This window comes from Falco punctatus (assembly GCF_963210335.1).
Source record: "Falco punctatus genome assembly, chromosome: 1".
Taxonomy (NCBI): Eukaryota; Metazoa; Chordata; class Aves; order Falconiformes; family Falconidae; genus Falco; species Falco punctatus.
In genome coordinates this window covers 39,173,859-39,186,838 of record NC_137580.1, presented here as the reverse complement: position 1 = coordinate 39,186,838, position 12,980 = coordinate 39,173,859, and the positions used below count along the sequence as shown (strand labels likewise).

The 12,980-nt window shown below is 47.0% G+C and overlaps 1 protein-coding gene across 4 annotated transcripts in view; it reads left to right on the top strand.

Annotated features, from left to right (window-relative positions):
* Positions 1–565: 565 nt before the first annotated feature.
* Positions 566–12,980, top strand: part of EXOC6B (exocyst complex component 6B) — a 311,854-nt gene continuing 299,439 nt past the window's right edge. For all 4 annotated transcript variants that reach the window (XM_080379561.1, XM_080379560.1, XM_080379559.1 and 1 more), the window contains exon 1: positions 566–1,370. In XM_080379561.1, the coding sequence (XP_080235687.1) occupies positions 655–1,370 (716 nt within the window). In that variant the 5' untranslated portion in view covers positions 566–654. The remainder of the gene's footprint in view (positions 1,371–12,980) is intronic.

Below are 12,980 nucleotides of genomic sequence, written 5' to 3'. Positions count from 1 at the left end.
ACAATTAGTGTAGTTATATTTATATCTTGGAAGATGAAACAGCAAAAGCAAATGCAGAAAGCCATGGCAGTGTGCATTGCCTGCTCTCAGTCCTGCTCTTCATCCCTGCCCTGCCTCAGGTTCCCGCGCAAGGACAGCTCTGCTGCACCTGATAACGCCTGGCTGGGAATGTGACCCTTCCAGCATTGTTTTCACAACAAGAAATAATAACAATAATAACTGGCTGCTTCCAAGGGAGGCAGCGTTAAACCTTGAGACCTTGATATCCAAAGGTGTCTCTAGGGCTGGCAGTGCTTTTTGGAGGAAGCTCCGCCATGTCCTTGGCTGAAGATGCCTCTTGGGTTGTGCAGCTTGGGGGGCACATGCTGGGGCTTGGCAGCGGGTGGGATTTTTAGGATCAAGCTGAAAGGTGGTTTGGTGTCAGCAGGGATTTTTCTTTGGGATCACAGTCAATTACACCTTCTCAGGGTGGGGGTGACATCATTTATGGGGCTGAGGGACAGGCTGGGGCAGGAGTAGAAGTTCATCCCTCCCAGGGCAGGGTCATGCCTTTGCTCTGGGCAGTGACACAGGTTCGTTCCCGCTGGGACCTCCCCTCATGGTGGGTGGCAACACAGCAGTGCTGTGGGGCTGTGACCCCTCACGGGGGAGGACATGGTGTCACTGCCATGGGGCTGTGTCCCCTCAAGGCAGGTGTCACTGCCATGGGGCTGTTTGTCTTCAAGGGGATGGCATGGGATCTCTGCCATGGGGCTGTATCCCCTCGGGGTGGGTGTCACGGCCATGGGGCTGTTTGTCTTCAAGGGGATGGCATGGTGTCTTTGCCACGGGGCTGTGTCCCCTCATGGCGGGTGTCACGGCCAAGGGGCCCGTGTTCCCTCACGGCGGTGCCGCCACAGGGCCGCGCCCCTCAGGGAACTACCGAACGCGCGGGGCCGCGCCCGGCCAGGGAAGCTCCGCACCCGCCGCCCCGGCGGACCCCGGCCTCGCCCCCCCCAGCGCCATGGGGCCGCCCCCTGCCGCCGGGCCCTCCCCGCCTCTCGGCTGCCGGGCGTGCGGCGGCGCAGGCCGCGGCGGGGCCTCCCGCCCGCCCGCACTACATTTCCCGGCGTGCCGGGCGCGGCGGGGCCGGGCCGGGCCGAGCCGCGCGGAGCGGAGCGGGCGGCCCCGGTTGCTGGTGCTGCCCGGGGCGGGGAGGGCAGGGCAGGGCAGGGCAGGGCAGGGCAGGTGGGTCGGCCGGCCGGCCGGCGGAGCCCCATGGAGCGGGGGAAGATGGCGGAGCTGGAGAGCTTGGAGACGGCGGCGGAGCATGAGCGGATCCTGCGGGAGATCGAGAGCACCGACACGGCCTGCATCGGCCCCACGCTCAGGTGCGGCGGGACTCGGGGCGGCCAGCCAGGGCGGGGGGCTCGGGCAGGCTTCGCCTTGCCCCCCTCTCCCAGGGACTTGGAAGCAGTGAGGAGATTTTGTGTTCTTATTTTATCAATAGTGGTCTCTGAGAAGTGCCCGCAGCCCCCTCGCTTCCTCCGCCTGGCTCCCCGGGGGGAGGGAGCGCCGTGAGTGGCGACCCTCGGTCGGCGGCCGCCCGCCTTCCCGGGCCGGGGCCGCGGGGTGGCCTCTCCCGGCCGGCTGTGGTGGCAGCGCTGTGGCCGGCTGACCGCCCCCCCCGGGCCGGCCCGGCTGACCCCCCTCGGCCCGGCTGCCCCTCCTCGGGGCCTGCGCCCCGGCCGGCCCCCGGCAGCTCTCGGGGTGCCTGGCGTTGCCCTCCCCGACGGGGTGCGGGTCAGGGAAGGAAGGAGGGGGTTTTCCTCCCCTTCGCCCAGAATCTGTCAGAGTTATTCATATAAACCGCTGCCTGCCCTTTTTGTTGATTTCTGATCATTTCACAAAAACCATGGCTAATTGTGAAGCAGTGGATATGGGTACAATTACCATCCTGATGATGATATGAGTTAATGCCTCTGTTTGCTTAATGGATCCTTTGTTCTCCTATTAAGCATCTTTTCCCAGTGGTTCTTGCAGTATCCTTCAGCTGGGAGAAGCCGTGGCTTCATCTGCCGAGCTCTCCTCCTGCCCGAGGAGCACAGATGGATATAGCTGTGTGCCCAGGAGTGTTGCCCGTTCGCTTTTCCTGAGCTTGGGGCTGGCGTTTTAGCCTTTTAGGTATTTGTGATGCTGATTAGGATTTTGCAGCAGTGGCTTCAGCTGCGTTGTTAATCTGAAAGATGCGGTAGCTAGATGCGGTAGCTGACTGTTTAACTGAAGCCTGCGTCTCATGAGAAACCACCTGATGTTTTTTTAAAAGTACTGTATTTTACATGAATTATGGACATCTAAGACCTTTCCTTGCTATCCAGACCATGTGCTATTAGTATAGCTGTATTTTGTATATTGTAGAAGCCATATAATGGATTTGGCAAACTGAGACACCTCGTCCCTCCTTCCCCCTCTTTAAACAGAAGTTCTCCAAGAAACTTCATATCTAAACCAAAACACATTACTTGCAATGCTGAGCACAAGTGTGTGTGTAGTTCTCTGGAAGGCTAATGATACAGATGGGTAGAGGATATTTATAGCTTATCATAACCAAACTGATCAGGCTGAGAGGTGGGGAAAGGTAGAGGTGTGTTACCAGAAATACTTGGCTTCAAACTCTAAATAGTGGCATTATTGCAGACTTAAATTTGGTGCTAAGCTTTGCTGCTTTTTGTGGCAAGAAGAGCGTGGTGCCCTTTTGCAGGGCAGCACAGTCAATTTCACCTTCCCCTTTTCAGCTAGTCTGCGTCGCTGCTGAGCTGGAAATCACAGTGCCAGGTGGGAGTGTTTGGTATAAACAGGGCTGGAACCTCCGGTCCCACCCCCTCTACAATAGCCCTTCATATCTTTTCAGTATTTAAGTTTTACAAAGTCATGGTTTTAAATGACTTGTGTGGCTGTCTTTAAAAATAAATGCTTTTAAGCTGTTTGACTTGCAGTGATGCTGTGGTGTGGGCACAAAATTAAAATGGAAAAGCTTTTCACTTGTGGAGCAATAGAGCACTGGATTTATCTTGCTATAGGGTTGCCCATTCGTTTAGTTTTTGTGACTTTTTGCAGTTTTCTTTCAGAAGTTCTCCTGTGAATGAAACCTTTACAGGTAAACTGAATGGTAGGAGATGCTGAGAATTAGATTATTAACAAAACTGAAAAAACTGGTTCAAATGCCTGGGAACTGCTGGAATGAAGAGTGTGGGTGTTTTCCTTCCATTTCATAGCACTAAGTGCAGTTGATCTTGTTTCTCAGTATTAAGGGTAGGTGAGGAGTTGGGCTTAATGTCTATCTTTGCATACCCAGAGAAGAAACTCTAATGTCTGGGGGAAGAAAGGTTTGTGCTTTGCTAGCATTAACTGTTGGAGTGCAGCGGTACTTCATCCGGGGTATTATTAATGATGTAAGTGTAAATAATACCTGCTCCAAGGATTTTTAAGAGTTGAAACTAGACCAGCTCAGGGTAAACATGATGTGCTGGAGAGTCCGGAAAAGAGGATGATGGAAACTTAAAAAAAAAAAAAAAAAAAAAAAAGGTGACTCACTTCGTGTAGGCATCATGGAAGAAGTGTGTCTTCAGGAGCCAGCCTGGCTTCCCTTCTAGGAACAGCAGTCCCAAAGCACAGTTCAGAAAAAGGCTGGACTGCTGGGCTTCAGCTGCCAGTGGGGCCTGTTTGCAGAATTATGCTTTTATCAGTTTTCTGACTCGGCAGAGTGAAATATTCTGTCTGCAGCTGGCCTGTGTTGTCCTGGCGTAGTGCTCAAGGCTGAGTTGCTATTATCAGAGGGTGACGGAGGGGGGGGAGTTAAGATGTTAAATTTAAGGTCCAAAAAATTCATCTGTCTGGGTGGGTTTGTGTCCCACCCATCAGGGAGAGCATTTTCTGTTAGAAAAATAGCAAGTGTAGTAATTCTTGCCCTGGGGCAGGGGATGAAAAGATGCCTTCTTGAAGTCCCTTCCAGCCCTATTTTTTCTGCTCTGTTCTTGCTGTGATTCTGGGATTCAGTGGCATGGGCCGGGACTCCATTGTGCTGGGCACTGTGCAGATGTGGGATGAAGCCTGCCCCTCCTCAAGGAAAGAAATTTAATTCGAAATACAAAATGGGAGATGCCATCAAGGTGTCTCTCTTTTCCCTTCCCACCGCCCAATACCCGACAGTGAAAGTCATTGTGTTTGAAGGAGGACACTGAACAAGTTCAGTGAGTCTTTGTGGGGATCCCCTTGAGTCTGCAATGCTCCTGGAATCAAAATAATCCTCTTCAGGATGTCTTTCCTGCTATTCAGCCTCTACTAATTATATCCATTGCTTCTAATTCCACTTCCTTCTGCTGTTCTAATTCCTCTTTTTCCCCCTCCTTGTGTTACACTTCTTGGTTTTGCAGAGTATTTTTGGATCTCCTCTCTGTATCTAGGTTTCTAAGAATCACTTAATTCTGCGGGATCAGGTAACCTTCTAGGGGAAAAGAAACTTTCTTGCTTAAAACCACCTCTTGGCTAAGCTGTGACGCCTGAATGCTCTGATTTTTATTATGCTCAATTGACTGATAAAGTTTGTTGCTCTTTGGTGATTTTTCTGTAATTTCAGCAGGTTGGTTGGTTAGGTTGTGTTGTGGGTGATTTTTTTTTTGTTAGTTTTTTTTTTTTTTTTGTGTGTGCGTGTGTGATGGGAAGCTAACCCTGGTCTGTAATGTTCTAGCTGTGCTCGCTGGAAGTGAGGATGGATGTCTCTGTGGTTTCTAATCAGTTACTCTTTGAGAAGAGGTTAGTCCCTCACTCTGCAACCTCATACAGCATTTGCTGAGCGATTACTTTATTTGCATGGCTGATGCTGTCTTGCTTTCTTCTGTGATTCACTTATTTCCTCCCCTTATCTTCTCCATAGTATAAAATGTCCTGTGCTTTGTGCTGTACTCCTAGATTATAAATGATCGACTCAAACTGGTACAGAATAAAGGCAGGAGAAACAGGGAGATTGTCTTGTATGGCACCCCACAAATGTGGGCTGTATACCTTCAGTCACTTTTCCCTGTGCTCAGCCTGTCATCTAAGGAGGAGTATGTGTGATTATCTGAATTGCTAATAATTTTAGAAAAAGTTCTTGATTTCAGCCTGCAGGTGTTTTACTGTCCTTTCCTGTGCTCCTCTGCAGTGTCCTTTAACACCTGGTGTCTCCTCACTGTTTAAATACTGGCTTGTGTTTTCAAGTCACTACTTAATCTTTTTTTTTGATTATACAGCATGAGCTCTGCAAGTCTCTTGAAAAGCCTTTTCCTGCTCTCGAGCTGCATTTGCAGCTTTTTGAAATTGGTGAAGGATTTTTAAACAGCATTTGATAAATTAAAAAAGCCCTATCTGGCCACATAGGTGTAGTTACAGTATTCTTGCTGTCTCCTCTCCGATTTAGATGCAGATAAAATTACATCGATACTGTAGTAGTCTCCTGCTTGTGCACTGAGAGCTTCTCCAGTCTCTCTTCTCCGCAGCATTGTAACAAGAATTGTTACTTAATGCAGAGTTATTTTCTTGGGGGCACAGTTGTTTGTAGCTATGGATCACGCTCCTCGTTGCTACATCTGTACCTTGGCCCTTGGTTCTCCTGTAGTGCAAATTGCTGGGAAGGATCAAGATTTCCAAGCGATTGTTCTCCACGGCTGCCTGATTTCATGGTTTGTTATTCTTCCAGCTTTTGTGTCATCTGCAAATTGTATCATCGGTCTTTTTTTCCTCCCCCCCCCCCTTTTTTTTTTAGATATATATTTGCTTTCTAGATTGTTCTTTCGTGGTTGAGATTTTATCAGTTATGTTGGGATTAGTACTTGCCTGTGCCCCTTTAGAAAACTGAGAAATTTTGTATTGCAGACAGCAATTAATCATCCAGTCTGTGCTTTTATATAGAACTATATTTTTAATAGGAGTTTCATATCTGTCTGCTAATTATGTGTTTGGAGAGATTACAATGTTGTTTTACCCAAAAATGAAATTTAGCATACTTGATAGGGTAGTGTTTCTACTAAGCAGCTCTTGACTGAGATTAAAGCAGGACTGTAATTCAGCTCTGTTCCCTGAATCCTTTATCAACTCTTCCATGACTGTGTCTGGGATTAGTGTTGCTCTGGCTGACCTGGAACTACCTGGCTGATCTGTTTACAGTGCTGGCAGTGCGCTGTGTTCATCCCCTGCCTGTAACCTCCCCCATACTCAGGTTCATCTTAAGCAGTGGAGCCAGAGGTCCTCAGCTGCCTTTTTCTTTAAGGATTCTGGGTCTTCTGGCTTGAATTCTTGGCAAATAATGTTCTCATCTGGGACTAATGGATCTAACTAACCTCATCTCCCATAGGAACATCACCTTAGGTCCTTCTTGGTATCCGCAGGCTCTGGCTGGCTCTCTGGGAGGAGCATTGAGATACCTGAGCTGAATGTGTGGGAGCCAGAGGTGCTGTTGCTGCAGCCCATCTTGCTGACATGGTTCGGTGCTACCTTGGGTCCAGGCTGGAGCAATGTCACAGTGCACATAGCAGCAGTTTGTCTGAGATCCTGACTCCTGAGCTGGTACTGATGTCCTGGAAGGGGGGATGTTCTCTGGTTTATTCTATAGCTTCAAATGGAGCTGAGCTGGAACTATTACAGCCCTGTTCCTGTGTCATTCAGGTTTCTGGTGCTGGACTTGGAAAGCTGAGGCTTTGCTCTTAGACACAAACTTATGGAGGGGGTCCAGCAAGTCCTGGGGCTCTCACTTAGCCCCTCTGAGCTCCCCAGCATCTCCTTAGTTGAAAGTTGCAGCATCAGTACAAGCCTGGTGGTAAACCTGGCTGGAAAATGGATCTGGATGGAAAAATAACCCAGCTAAAAAACGTTTTGTTTCAACACAGCTCTGCTTCGAGGTGTTTTGCTGTGTGGTAGCACAAATACTGTTTCCAGCCCAGGGAGGAGGGTGGAGATGGGAATGTGGGACTTGGTGATGGCAAAAGTCACAGAATCACAGCATGGTTGGGGTTGGAAAGGACCTCTGGAGATCTAGTCCAATCCCCCTGCTAAGGCAGGTTTTCAGCTGGACCAGTTCACCCCCAATTTATCTTGGGCTTGTTTTCTGCCTTCCCAGCATCTAGACTGGCACATGGAATTTGGTGGCAGGGTACTGGGTCTGGAGGGCAGCTGTGGTATTAGACATCTAATGTCTATGAACTTGAACGCGTCCTTCTTCCACAAGCTGTGTGCAATTCCCTCACCTGGTAGAAGGCTGTTTTATTTGGTTGGGGAGTGTAAGTGGTTTACGGTGGGTTAGGTGAACATGGAAACCATGACACAGTAATGAGCAGAAGCAGCAGACTTGAGTTTTCTGGGTTGGGTGCTAAGAGCGAAGGCTGGCCAAGCTGGTCCTAATCTTTGCTCCAGGGGGTGAGATGAGGATAATGGTCTGTGTTACAGATGCGAAGCAAGGAGTAATGATAGGTCTCTGGCTTAACAGCTTCCCTATTTGTATTTTGGAGTGTAGTAGTAAAGATGGTACAGTGTCATTCTGCTTGCTCTTGGGACCACCTTTACTGGTGGTAGGGGGCTGTGATTGCTGTGGTTTCTCCTTCAGCCAAGCCTGCCTTGGATGAGGAGAGAGGAAGGAGACCCTGGATCAGCTTTGGGATGAAGTGGACCTTCTCTTGCACATGCTGGGGCTGGATAAGAAGCACCTCCTCAAGGTCCCAGGCACAGTAAGAATTGAGAGCATCTGAAAATCATACACAGTATCTGTAAAAAATCCCCTGAGGTTGAACACTGTGAGAATTTACATGTTAACAGGGGTAAAATGGTACTGAGTTGTTGTTCTGACTTAGCACCCTTCAGCTGTGCCACGTGCCACGCTTTGCCTTGGGTCGCGAGTCCCATCTCTACACATCCCATCCCTTGCTTTACACAGTAATTCGTGAAATGCTAACTGCCAGCAAAGCAATACTGTAAAGAAATAGCACAGAACGTCTAGACACTAACTGTTGGCCACAGAGCTTGCTCAGGAAGCTGCTTGTAACAACTGTAAATTGTCTGCTAATAAAAGCCTTGCAGGATCGTTTGAAGCATCTTTCAGCCCATTCTCCTGCCACCCAGACTGGGAAACTGCAATCTCCTGAAAATGAGCCTGGGTCTCTGTTCATATGTACATAATTAAGCGTCTTTTAAAAGACAGTTCATTGCAATACTGCTTGAATTATATTAGCATTCCCTTCTGGTCAGGCTGATGCTGTTTAGCTCCAGGTTTTGTGTTGTGGAGAAAAAAGTATCAGCAGCTGCTCCTGTGAAATAATCTTCTATTGGCATTAGCGGTCCGTTGGGAGATGGACTGGTCTGGTTTAATGTGTGGAGCATCAGCAATCTCTGCCTGAAGGTATGCCTTACTTAATTATCTCAGATTTTATGGATTCTTTCCTGTTTGCAGTCCTGAGGTTTTGCAAACAATTTTGAAATGCTGAAATCTTATATTTCATATAACCCTTTTTATTTCAGTCTGCACCCTGATGCAGTCTGAAGGGAACAGTTTGCAGGAATGTACTGCTTAAATTATTTATACCTTGTATTTTCTTGGCTTTTCTTACAGAAGTACATTCCTTTATGGAATTTAATGAATCACTGTCAAAGAACAGATTTATCAAATGCCTGTTCCTATTCTGTGGGATATGGTCCTATGTCTGGGCTCTCAATAGCTCACTGAATTTATTTTCCTACTTACCCTCCCAGCACCTTATCTGCAGCAGCAGTATGTGACAGCGGTGTTATGAGGTAGTAAGGTAAAAGGGGAATATTTCGCTTGAATCTGTGGGGAAAGGCTGCTCTACTAACCTGTCTTCGTGGCTTCAGGAGTTGTTACTGCATATGACTTAGCAGTATTTCATCTCAAGCTGGCAGCTGAGCTCATCTTTAGAGCTCTCTGCTGTCCTGCCTACAGAGGATTGCGGAAAAGTAGTAGCTTGGGAACTTGGTTGATTGTACTGCTGTAGGCAGAGTCCTGTGGCATTTCAGTCTGCCTAGACTGTCCTTTCTGTCATGCTCTTTCTGATACCACTTCTCATGGTTTGAAGGATTTTTTTCTTTTTCTAAAAATAAGTAAATGAACTGGCCTTTAGTCTGTGGCTGCGGAAGCCTGGTAATACGACTTTTTGGATATTTTTCGCAAAGGAGAGCAAACACAACCTTTGGAGGAAAAAAAAAAGAAATGACTGGGATTGCTTAATCTGGAGAAGACGAAGACAAGCACACAATCAATCTTCAAATGCAGAATAGACTGTTGAGAAGATGACGAAAAGCTCTTCTTTCATGACTGCGTGCAGGCTGGGGTCTGGACTGCAATTGCAGCAGCGGGGATTTAGGATAGATGCAAGAAAGTGTCTTCTGAGACAGCTGTTTCTTTAGCTGAGAAAATCATGAAAATGTTCATGCTGGTGGCATCATAAGCTTTTTGTCTTCATCATCCCGTATCTGAGGGTAGTGAGGAGTAGGTGATTATCAAATGAGATACAGAGCAAATACAGATACATGCTTCTGGTGTCTTGTAGTCTGCACTTTAGAGCCTTTCAGCATAGTTTGTACCAGCATTTCTCTGTTCAGGAGCATCCCATAGATCTCTTCTCCACAACTCTCATCAACATTTTAGTCTGCTAGTGCTCTTGCCCTTAAAACATTTTACAGTGATGAGTTCTGTGGTTTAATTGTGGATTGTGTATTCCTTAAGGGTTTTAAATTGGTGGGTTTTTTTGCTAGGACAAGGTCTAGGCATTCACAAAGGATTATAAGAAATAGTAAGTCAGTCTTATTTTTTTTTGCCTTCCAAGCTGAAGGTTCATAATCAATTCATTCCATTCTCCTGGTAAAGCTGTTTTGAACTGCTCATTATCCCTGTTGCTTTTCTTCCTATCTTTTCTCATGCAGTTATCACCTTTTTGTGATGATGCTGGAAAGATCAGAGCTGCACATGGTGATCAAGATGCAGATTCACTTCTTGAGATGTGTTAAGTGGCACAGTGATGTTTTCTGCTTTACATTCTCTCCTTGCAGTCTCTGTGGTCTGAGCCAACACTTCCGACAATACAACCACAATACTGCTGGTGTCCCTCCTCAGCAGTAGTAGTTAATTCGGAGCACCTTGCTGTTGGTGTATTATAAAAGGTTTGTCCCCACCTTGTTCCTCCCCTGCAAATGTCTTGCTTTACACTGCTGACGCTGAGCTGTATTTGTTATTTTGTCACCTTATACTCGGTGTTGTAAGATCCTTTGCAGCTTTTCCCTTTGGGATTTATGCAACTCAATAGCTCAATGTCCTCTGCAAAATGTCATCTTGATGTTCATCCCCTTCTCCAAACCACTGTGAAACACTGAACTAGAAGAATATCAACCATCTATTTTTTCATTTGAATGCTTTTAATTCATGTCTGTTAGGTTGACCAGATCCCCCTTGTTAACAAGTCTGACTCCTTCAAAGAGTGCTAGTGAATAAGATGTGTGAGTGGCACCCAAAGAAACTGTTGTCTCCACTGGATTGTACTTTTTATGTGTTTGCTAACTATTTCATAAAAAAGACTTCTACTTTGCTCAGTCACATTTAGTACGTTGTAGCTTGCAGGATTCTTCACTCACTGCAGAAGCCACTAAAGAAATTAGTAGCATGTTTTCCATATTCCGCTTTTCTCGCGGTAACCACAATATTAGTGATAGATTATTGCTGACCTGGTGTTTGTGGCCTGGCAGTTTTGTCTAATGCACCTTGAGTGTTCTGGAACAAACACAACTGTTTGTTTTACTGAGCTGGTCTGAGTGTCTTCTATTAACTTCTCAGTCTGCAGCAGCTGGGGAAGTTTTGGGGCAGAAACTCTGTAGTCCTATTCGTGGGATGCTGCAAACCATTTTTCCAGCCATTGCACAGCAGAGAAGTTTTCCTGAAAAGGCTCCTGTTCCCTTGCTTGCGCTGGCAGGTTTCCTACTTCTGATATTTGAAGAAGCTACTAGTTTATTGTATATTAACTAATTAGCTTTTCACATGCCTCTTCCCCCCCCCCCGGCTTATATTGTATGTGTGCTTAGCTTACTTGAATTTGTGCTCTTTAATTTTCCAGAGTTGGAAAAAATTTCTTTTATTTCTTGAAAGCCTCCTGTACTGCTGTTTAACCATGGTGGCTGAGGGTGTGTATGTGTGAATGTTTGAAGCCTGTTTTCATAGTTACTATACTGCTGCCTTAGAGCATATAAATATGTCTTTTAAGCAGTTTCGTTGCCACCCACAAGCATTTAATACTTCTAGCTGTTCCTTTTTAATTTCCTTTTTGGGTAGGGAAGAAATGAAGAAGCACGCTTTTCTCCTCCTTTGTAGTGATACGTGACAGTAACGGTTTTCTTTCTGCTCCTACAAAGGTGCTTGGTTTGGGTAGTTTACCCCGACTGTTGCAGAGAGCCTGGCGTTAATTCTGAGCACTTCGCAGGGTTGGAGCAGAAGTGCTTTCTTCTGTAGGTTGTCCTGACTCTTGGCTAACAAACCCCCCTGACAAACCTAAATCCTTAATCTTGTCATGGCTCCCTCATTTGCCTACAGAGCATCTTGTCTGAAGGGTATGAAAAGTAGGGTAGCTGTACATCTGTCAGTAGTGTGTTAGGGAGGGTTGACCGTGTGTGGGGGACTGAAGTGAAGAAGGTGGTTTCTGGAAGTCCTTTCCCTGTGGATCAGTAGGGTACTTGACTTTTCTTCCATTGGTCTATCTGGTCATGAGCAGAGGTCCAAAAGCGATAGCTGGGCTGGTTGTGATGTCCTTTCCGTAGCAGGTGGTGCCATGCAGCTTGGTCCTTTGCCCATCATGAATTCTGTATGGTAGTTTTGGGGGGGTCAGTGTGTTTCTACCTTTCTGCTGAAGCTTGGCTTACTCTGCTTGTGCAGATCAGCTGCCTCATGCATGTGAGACTTGTGGTGTTTCCAGTAAGCACATGTCCAAGCTTCTGGGGAGAGTTTGTCCTACTCACTGGGTTAGGTGCCAAAGTTTCTTGAAAAATCTGAAGACAGGAGTCCAGGCTTTTTTATTTCCTGTGGCTGTACCTTGGGAAGTAACATTCTTTTAATGAAATCTCTGGACGCAGTTTTAGGTCGTTGTAAAGAATTGCTCCTTTGTAATATGCAGCCTGTTTTTCAGGTGCCGTCTGTCTTGCAGAAGCGAGGATGCACGGTGTGCCTGTCTGCTGGAACTTCCTCTCTCTGCTTCCAAATCCATTTTGATTTGGAAAATCTGTGTACGGATGATTATCTCTCCTGCTGGGTTGGCTTTAGGGCTGGCAATTTGCTCAGGCAAGACACACACACAGACACACACACTGATTTGTGCTCTTTCAGTCACTTAGACACAAAGGAGCTGAGAGCAGCATTAGCTGAGGCAGAACAGCAGGTGAGCAAATCCTCTGTTTCTGCTGCTTCTCAACCATAGCTATTAAGAAAGCTGAGGATGAGGCTAGTCATAATCCTGCTTTTTGGGGTGAACTGGTGCCTTTGGGATTTTAAACTACAGGTGGCAGTGATGGAAAGGTCTGAATCTGCAAAGGCGCGCATTTTCTTCCTGAAATCCCTGTAGCACGTTAGGTTCTTGTTTAGCAACCTGTTATCTGATCTGTTTTTTTAATAATTTGCTTCTGGCCTGGATATCCAGTGTGCTGTGAATGTGCCCAGTGTTGTCCCTGGTGTGGCAGGAGCACATGAAGTAAGGGCACTCTGTGCACAGGGAGAGGCTTTTAAGGGTGCTGTGGAGAATGACCTGACATGTCTGTGTGACATCCTCATGTCTGGGCAGGACTGTCACGGAGCTGATTTCACTTTGTGTTGTCCTCTCTGGATGCGGTGATGTGACCTACACAATAGGTAGCAATGCTGTGAGTGCACATGTTTTTGCACTGCCCTGGGTGGACGAGGAGGAAGCCTGAAGATCTGCCCTTGGATGTAT